This window comes from Octodon degus, unplaced genomic scaffold (genome assembly GCF_000260255.1).
Source record: "Octodon degus isolate 3935 unplaced genomic scaffold, OctDeg1.0 scaffold00324, whole genome shotgun sequence".
In the NCBI taxonomy this organism is placed as follows: domain Eukaryota; kingdom Metazoa; phylum Chordata; class Mammalia; order Rodentia; family Octodontidae; genus Octodon; species Octodon degus.
Window position 1 is genome coordinate 1,263,855 of NW_004524900.1, and position 9,510 is coordinate 1,273,364.

At 39.7% G+C, this 9,510-nt stretch overlaps 1 protein-coding gene across 4 annotated transcripts in view; it reads right to left on the reverse strand.

The window, feature by feature from the left end:
- The window catches only part of Dhtkd1 (dehydrogenase E1 and transketolase domain containing 1), a 60,109-nt gene that overhangs the window by 15,369 nt on the left and 35,230 nt on the right, over nucleotides 1–9,510 (reverse strand). For all 4 annotated transcript variants that reach the window (XM_023708062.1, XM_023708061.1, XM_004647777.2 and 1 more), the window contains exons 10-12: nucleotides 9,121–9,260; nucleotides 2,800–2,950; nucleotides 1,707–1,813 (exon numbers count right to left, since the gene is read on the reverse strand). In XM_023708062.1, coding sequence (XP_023563830.1) covers nucleotides 1,707–1,813; nucleotides 2,800–2,950; nucleotides 9,121–9,260 — 398 coding nt within the window. The remainder of the gene's footprint in view (nucleotides 1–1,706; nucleotides 1,814–2,799; nucleotides 2,951–9,120; nucleotides 9,261–9,510) is intronic.

The following is a 9,510-nucleotide window of genomic DNA, read 5'->3' on the forward strand; positions in this document are numbered from 1 at the left end:
AAAAAAAAAAGCCATGAAGAGAAACTGACTTGACCAAAATCATAAGAATTCTAATTCATACACCTCACTTTGAGCCGAGGGAGTGAGCATCAACCTGGGAAAATAAAGGAGAAATGTGGAGGAGCTCAAGTGACAGATGGCATGAAGGGGGTGGTGCTCACTGCAAACTGGGGAGCAGGCCCCAGGGGTAAGTTTGCTACTAAATATCAAAAGAGCAGAAAAATTTGGCAATGAGACACCCCCCACTCCCAGTCGAGCAGAGCTGTTCTTTCCAACTGGAGCCTGGGCTCAGCTGTTGTTACAAGAAGGTGAAGTTGGTACCAACTGCAGAAAACAGCTAAGGGCCTCAGATACACACTTGCTGAGCAACTCCCAAGCATCTGAAGACAAGAGGAAATAACAGAGTAATGCTATAAACATCACACAGCCAAATAACTTTATAGAAGAAAAGGGACAAGGAAAGGAATGAAGCACACAAAAGACAGTTTCAAGAGAACACAACAGACTTAGATAAGAAAGGGAAGTACAATGCTAAGAAAAGAAAATGAGAGCCAAAATTTACCACTGCAAATCTAATAAATAAAAAAACATCAAGAACAGAACAGACAAGACTATAGACACTGTAAACGGCATGATATAATCACAGTGACTGCAGAAGCAGCAAGCACGTCTTTAAACAGCAAAGACTTCTAAGCACCTTTAATCCTTTTTGCAGGGCTAAAAATAAAATTAGTGATGTAAACAAAGGGCTTGAGGCAATCACAGTGAAAGATGATAATTGTAGTAAGTAGCAAATATATAAACACTCTTCTAGTGAGTTTAGGCACTGACTATGCCTCACAGCAATCCTCTCATGGTCTTGGTCCTTTTTATATGTATAAAGTCTTCCAAAAAATTGTATATACATTTCAGGAAAATAAAAATAATGATTTTTTTTTTCAACAGATCATGTTACCCTTGTATACGGGACCACAGAGGATGTCATATATCACAGAAAACACACTACACTGTTAGCCCTTTAAAAAGATTGAAAACACATGTGTAGTACTCTCAGTGACTGCATTAGTAAGTGTTTGCAAGACAAGAGATTTAACTCAGGACCTGGGAATTTACAAGAGTAGCTTACAATATTTGCCGACATCATCAAATGCAAAAGAGTGACTCCTGACCTCATCCCTCTCCAAAGGCCCTATCTGCTACTACGTGTATTTATTCTCACCAAATTATAACAATAGTTAGAATATTTAAAACACTTTCATGATAATGGATTATTTTACAAAAGAAAAAATAATTTTTGAAAGTAAAAATAAAGATTCCTTTGTCCTGCACCTAAAAATCTGATGTGAGATTTGCCCCTCTATCTGTATCTCTGTTTATGTACAAAACTCCCTATGGGATTCTAATGAGCACCCTCATGCATAGACCATTGCTCCTGGCCAAACAGGGACCAGTATTTAGTTTTTTAGTTTTCTGTAGTGCTACGGATTGAAACCAGGGACTCATACATGCTAGACTGGTGCTCAAAAAACTATTTTAAAGGTCATGAATTTATGCTACCGTCATATTTGAGCCAAACAATACTGCATTAAATCTGTTTCATTCAAATATTATAATTCCTTACAGTTTAAGGTATACATGAAACAAGAATTCCACTTTCAAGCAGATAGGAAAGCACCTCTTGGAATTTATATAGACTTCTAACATACCTGCAAGAACCTCTCTATTCGACAGGATGAGTGGTCTGGGCCAGCCCCATCATAGCCATGAGGAAGGAGGACAACAATGCCACTCTGCAGGAGCCACTTGGCTTCTCCTATAAAGCATGGGGAGAGGGTAAGAAGTCTATGGAGCAGAACCAAACAGTCCATGGGAATTTGCAATGTCAAACAACTATTACTTTGCTTCTTGAGCCTCCAAACTCATTCATTTCATGCATTTGTCACCCCACACGAAGGGGGAAAATATTCATTTTGCTGGATGCAAACCTACAACAGTGTCCTGGGCTTTAATGAGGAGAAGACAATCTCCCAGGTGAATGTCTTGGCTCCCTATGTGGCATGAGCCACTAAATTCCCATAGACACAACTGAATAAGCAGCACCTATGTTCATCACTGTATCTCACACTACAGGTCACTACCCTCAAATGGAGGGGGAGGGACACTTTAGGATCATCTCTGGAAATACCAAATGCCCAGGTACCTCTTGTATGTTTCTTCCTCATAACAACAAAGTTATAGAGAGACACAGCTATTGGAAAGACCTGAGACAGATATTCAAAACCTAATGGTAGGAAGCCCCAGAAAACAGGACTAAAGATCTGAGGAGTGCCTTAGATCTTTTCTTCATGCACACTGAATTCTTACAGAAGTGGATATTAACTGTGGAAGTTTCAACTTTCTGATACTTGAGGGACCTGGATTGCAGGGAGATTTCCAAGGATGCCATGACTTAACCAGAGAGACTTACTTCATCATCATGGGAACTGGTTATTTGTATTATAGTCAGTCACCCCAGGAATGGATGCAGAATTCAAACATCCCAGGAGCTGATAAGCACAGCCAGGCCTATTACCTGGGAGATGGGAGATGCTCTCTGCACCTAGCCTTCTTGCTGACAGAGAGCCAGATGTTCTTCCCAACAGCTGGGGGCTGGTGTATGCCAGTAGGGAGAGGATGACCCCAACTCTCCAGAGACAGCATGGTACATAGCAGTCTCAGGAGCAGCAATGACTCTTTTCATGCATTTGTACCTGTGAGGCTGCAGCAGTGTATCTACTACCCAGCTACAGAGACACCAACCTCCAGAGATGAATGTGTCAAAGATGATCTGGGCTCCATTGAAGAAATCACCAAACTGGGCCTCCCAGATGGGCAGTAACTTTGGGCTTTCAATGCTCATCCCATATTCAAATCCCAGAACAGCCTCTTCTGACAGGGGACTGTTGCTGACCTAATTCCAAAGATGAGAACCAGAAGCTGCATGCCAAGGCACACACAACAGGAGCTGCAGTGATACAGCTTCAAGTTGTATCACTATGCAAGTCTGGAAGTGAGGAGGGGTGGGAAGCATTTCATTTCATTCATTATTACATTCTTTAGAGAAAGATGTACTTATTGCTCAGTATGACGGATGCATTTGGCAAAAATTGTGTCAAAGAGCAAAAAAAGAAAAAGAGATTAGAATATGGGTATTAAACATTTTCCTTAAGGATAAAGAAGATACTCAGATGGCCTATTTTTGGAGCTGAGAGTAAGTTTATGTTATTCAAGCTTTTAAAAAATATAAAACAAAGATGAAAAAGTCATAAAATCAATACCTACCTTTGGTTAGGGTCCATTATTCTAACATATTAGCAGGGTAAGTTTGAAGAACCATCATGTTATGTTAAGATAAGCCAGAAAATAAAAATAATCCTTGAGAATTGTAAAGACACAAGACAGTTAAATGGAAGATGACACTACACTAAAAATGTGTTGCTTTTAATATCCTGATTTGGATGATTATGTTGAATGATGGAGGAGAATGTCTTTTATTTTTGGAAGCAAGAAGTGCATACTGTAGGGTATCGGGCTAGCAAAGGCTTTCAAAGATTAGGAAAACTTCCTTCATATTATATACTGAAGATCAACAAACAATTATGTGTTTGTTTCAATTTTTTTTAAACTTCATTTATTTGGTACAAGGTCTCACTATGCAGCTCTGACTCACAATGAGCCTCCTGACTCAGCCTCCCTAGCACTGGGATTACAGGCATGCACCATCATGCCTGGTTTTGGTGGCCTGCTCTGTGTGCCTGGGGTTCCACGACCAGCGTGGCATGCTGTACCAGGGATTGAACCCGGGTCCTTATGCTTGCCAGGCAGGTGCTTAGATAACTGAGCTATCTCCGCAGTCAGTATCAATTTTCTAAAAAAATTTTTTAAAGCTGCAGGCTTATAGAATATTTTTTGACGATAGAAAGAAATGAAGTATTGACATGTTACAATATGGATATACCTTGAAAACAGTACGCCAAGAAAAAATAAGTTACAAAGGCCTCATCTTATATTGTTCTATTTATCTGGAATGTCCAAAATAGGAATATTAATAGAAACAAAAAGAAAACTGCTCAGGGGCTTGGGGGGTTGGATGGAATGGGGGGGTCACTACTTATGGGTCCAGGGTTTGTTGTTGGGGTGATTCAAATATTCTGGAAGGGGCCAGGGAGATGGCTCAGTGCAATAAGCACTTCCCTGGCAAGCACAAGGGCCTGAGTTCAATCCCCAGCTCCGAAAAAAAAAAATTCTGAAATTAGACGGTGATTGCTGTGCAGCTCTGAGATTACACTAAAAACTACTTCACTGTAGACATTGGAAGGCTGAATTTTAAGTTACATCTCATGAAGCCTTTATTTTCAGGAACTCAGAAAATTATAGCTTTAATTGCATTGACATACATAAAAAACCAATTATTTATTAGCCTGGTGGTGGGATTATACATAATTAATCTTTTTAGAATAGAATCTTTTTTTTGGTGGAACTGGGGATTGAACTCAGGCCCCTGCACTTGCCAGGGAAGCGCTTATTCTACTGAGCCATCTCCCCGGCCCCTCAGATTATAATCTTCTGCTGATGTTTAAAAAGACTGCTGTATTTCTCAATTGGAGTTCATCTCATAACAAGGCTTGGAGAAGCTATGCAACTTTGCTCTCTGCTTGTCCTCACCCCATAATCTTGGTCATTTTTCTCTCCTTGCTGGGACAAAATACCTGATACCAAAAATTAAAGAAGGAAAGGTTTATTTAGCTTAGTTTGTGGAGGTTTAAGCAGTAATCAGCTGGCTTCAAGGCAGGGTGGAATGGCAGAGGGGCAGCAGTCCAAGGTGGCAGAAGACAGCAAAAGCAGCAAGAGAAAAAGGGGGGAGGGGAAGCCTCTTTTCCTCCCTTGTATTATATGCATGCTCCCCGCTCTTCTGTGGGTCCTTTACACCCATACCATCTCTGCGACCTCCTCTTCCATAAACTGCAGATGTTTACAAAATGAGGACCTGACCCCCTGCTGAATCACTTAGTGGAACTTTTAAACCTCTCCAGCTGACACAATGTACAAAGGGCATGTCCTTTTTATTCCAGGATGTAGAACTGCTGAGTTAGTTAAGCTTCTAGACTCCTCATGTTGACACAATGTATCAACCACACCTCTTCTCTCTCTGGGTCAAGGGATCAAGGCTCACACATTCATTTTGAACCCGCCCCCCTCACTTTCTGCTGCTTCTGGAACCGCTCTATCACTCAATTCCTGCTTTCTGAATTTCTCTTCACTGGTGTCCTCCCTCAATCATACAATCAAAAGCTTCAAAAGAAAACAGGAAATACTCAATCTCCTTCCCTGGGGTCCCCACAAGCCACTGCCTTCTTTCTCAGCCAAGCTTTCAGAAAGACTAATGTAGTCCTCCTGCCTTCACCTCTTGATTCCTGCTTACCCTTCAATTAGGGACAGACACCCCTCAATTGGTGAGGGAGTTGGGCCCCACCAACACAGAGTAAATCCAAAATATTGTCAGTTACAACTCATTTATTACACTTTACCTGAGACACCCTAGCTGAACAACATGGTGCACTATGGAGTGTTGGTCATCTCCATTCCAGTGAGGACTGTGCCCCTGGGTAGAATCCATTACCCCTAAATCTTGCTAATATGTCAGTAGCCAAGGAAAAGTGCAAAATTCAACAAAGTGTGGTTTTTACTGAATGTGCATACTTCTACACCATAATAAAGTAGATTTTTTTTTTTTTTTTGGTGGAACCAGGAATTGAACTCAGGTCCTTGCACTTGCCAAGCAAGTGCTTATTCTACTGAGCCATCTCCCCAGCCCTAGAAAAATTTTGAGTTAAGCCAGTGTAAGCTGGGGAGCATCTGTACAATTCAGATTTTACTCTCAGTCACTCCTTGGAAAGACCTCAACATGAAGTCAACCCTCCACTACCTAAGCGCAGCCTGCATATTATTTTTTCTCTCAAATGATCCATCCCTCTCTGAGTACCATGACACAGTGACTTCCATTTCTCCTTTTACCTTTCAATACTCTCTTGTGAAATATTTTCCTTTCCCTCCAACACTAATGCACATCATCAAATCTAGCTCTATCTGCCATTTTTACTTGGCAGCCCTAATTCAGGCCCTCGGGATTCCCTCATGGAACATGGTGAACCCTTATCTACTGTCCTACTTTCTTATCCTTTGCAGGCTTCCAGAGTACTGTCAGGGTCATTCTTTCTAACATGAAAATATTGTCCATGACCTACCACCCTGAATGTGCCCAATCTTGTGCAATTTTAAAATCTATTCACAATTCCTCCATGGATCCTCTCACTGTGATTGCCAAGCATTTTACAACAAGAGCAGTCCTATCTGGGCTACTGTCTTTTTACTCCTGTGACTAGTCTGCAGATCATCTGAAGCTATGTGCAGTTCCCTAAGCATGTCATATTCTGTCCACCCACAGAATTTAAATGTGTTCAATGTCTTACAATATTTTCCCTTATTTCTGAGACTGGACAACTCTTGATTTCCAGGTCAAGCATGGCTTCCGAAGCATTTCCTGAATTCCCCAAGTGGGTGCAGCTGATCCTTTTCTATGACTCTATTGTACTTTGTACACTTGTATAAATTTAGAAACCTTATTTTCTTGATCTATCAATCAATACATTTATTTATTCCTGAAAAAGTATTGAAGGTGGTTTATAAATATATATTGATAGGTTCGGGCCCTAGAGTAAATTGTTAAAATCATTGTGCTGGTCATCTAATATGGCCAATGCCCTTAAAACAAAGGCCTATGCTCCCCAGGCCACCTCCCCCTTCTTGTCCAACTTAGCCCAGGACATAATTTACTTTCACCCTTCCTGCTGCCTCAGGGAAGACCCCAGTCAGCTCCTTCAGGTATATCTAAACATCCCCTCCAAACTCCACCCCTAGAAAAAGGCCATAAAAGCCTCAGCCTCCCTTTGTCTAGTACAGAGAATTCCTTCATCTCCCCAAATTCTCTCCTTGTCCTCAAAGAAAATAAAATCCCTTTCTCTTTTTGCTTCTGCCTATTTCTCTGCTGTGCTGTTCACCTGACAAACACCTATCATATATGATACACAAAATCACAGTTTAGATATTAAGCGGAGTGAAACAAGACAGATAAAGATTAACAAGAGCTGGGAAAAGGCAGACCTTGAGGACCTACTCACTCATCTGAGCCTCCAGCCCTTGCTCAGACTCAACTCCTTGTAATAGAATGCTGGTCACTTTCAGGATTCAGTGCACACAGTAAAACCAGGAATGTTTATCAGGAAAGTATAAACAGGGACCAGGGAGATGGCTCAGTAGAATAAGTGCTTCCCTGGCAAGTGCAAGGGTCTAAGTTCAATCCCCAGTTCTGCAAAAAAAAAAAAAAAAAAAAAAAGCATAAACACTTGAAATGCCATGACCAGTGGGTGTGTAATATGAACTTTATATTATGATTTCAAAGTCCATTTTCCTACTATTTATACACAGTGGAGTACTACTATACCATAAAAAATGAATCTTTCCAGGGTTTTTCCCAAAGTATCAGCTCATAAATGAAAAAATTTGGTTATGGTTTTTGCATTTTTCAGTGCTGAGTATTCAACTGATAGCCTAGCATGTGCTAGGCAAGTACTTTACCACTAAGCTATACACGCAGCCCAGAAATTGTGGACATTTATTTTCCTACAAATAACTCAAGTTTATTCTTTATGGTATAATAGTACTCCACTGTATATGAATAGTAGGAAAAAGGACTTTGAAATCATAATATTAAGTGAAATAAATCAGATGTTTATTCAGATGCACAAGTTTAAATATGTTTTTTCTTATGTGAAAAACCCAAAATATAAAGTTTAAAATAAAAGATAAATGATAGAAAGTAAGGAGATAGATCTATTTCAAATGAAAAAGAGACCAAGAGATGGAGGAAGAGAAAAGGGAGGGAAAGGGAAGAGGTAAAAAAAGCAATAGAGATTTCTATGTACATGCTCCAATTCAACACAATGATTCTAATCATTATGTAATGCTAACATGCACTACTAAAAAAGGTGGAAAAAAATACTAAATACAATGTTAAAAAAGAAATAGTGAACATTATATCATATTGATCTAGGACATTTAATTGGAACTTTGTTTGCTTGTTTGAGACAAGGTTTCATTACGCATTTCTGGCTGGCTTTGAACTCACTTTATAGCAGGTTGGTCTCCAACTTGCAGCAATCCTCCTGCTTGTTTTATAGGCGTGTGCTACTTCACTTGGCCTAATTGGAGCTTTTAAAGTAGGATGTTAACATTCGAACACAATTATTAAATATTAAATCACAATTCAATGGAAGCCTCATTAAAAGGTGAGGAGGACACTAGACATTTCACTGTCTCTCCAGCTCATCAATCTGAGATAGATTTTAGATTCACTTAAAGGACAGATGAGCTGCAGGTCCATTAAACAGGTTCTTCCTGGAAAACTGCTTTTGTTAAGCACATTTTTTAGAAAATACCAGTAAACTCAAGATTATATTATTAAGTGACTATAGTAGAAAAGAAGGTACAATGTCATCAAATTTCCTTTAAATAATAGCTTATTTTTGTAGATATCATGTGCTGAGTTCTATTCCAATTACTGCAGAAACAGAAATAAAGACATTCAGCTACTGCCCTTAGGATGCTGAGGAGAACAGCAAAGACTGGCAGACAGAAAAGCCCACAAAGCTTTAGGGAATCAGGTTGCCATAGCAAGTGGTATTTGTTTGTTTGAAGTGAGCAAGGAATGCTAGCTTACTACTCATATCTTTGACTAACTTTACACTATGCAGATAATGTCATTTTAAGTGGACAAAATGCATATCTATATCATATTCACATGCATGCAGACAAGTAGTAAGATCAAAATAGCTCCAAGCTACTCTCTGATCTGTTAGTTCCATTCCAAATTTACATATGAATATCACCCACCCATTCAGCACTTCTTCACTTTTAAAAAAATACTGAACCCAGTTTCTGACAACTGTTTTAGGGTTTCTTTAAGCAGGCTGTAAGTGCAATAAGTGATGCTTGGATTTGACACTGTAGATGGAAACATCCTACCTCCAGAAATCCCTTCTGATTAGGGTCCATGTGGTTCAGAGGGATGTAGGCATCACTGGTCTTCTGGCAAACCACCATTGCATGCCTTTGACTGAAAGTACCACGGCCAACATCTTGGCCACTCAGACGGACATTAAAACCTTAAGCAGTAAGCAAGAAACAAATAAACAAAAATCTAGATCCCTGTGAATAATCCAGCTAATAATAAGGCATGGATACTCTGAATTTTTTTTTTGAGGCAGGATTTCACTTATCCTTGGAATTTCCTTAGGGTAATAGAGTCTTATTAAAACAATCCTTTCTTGTATCCAAAAGTCTATGATCAAGGCAAAATTGTATAGGAATGGAGAGTCATTATTTGCCCTATGGTTTGTAGAGAACAAAATATAT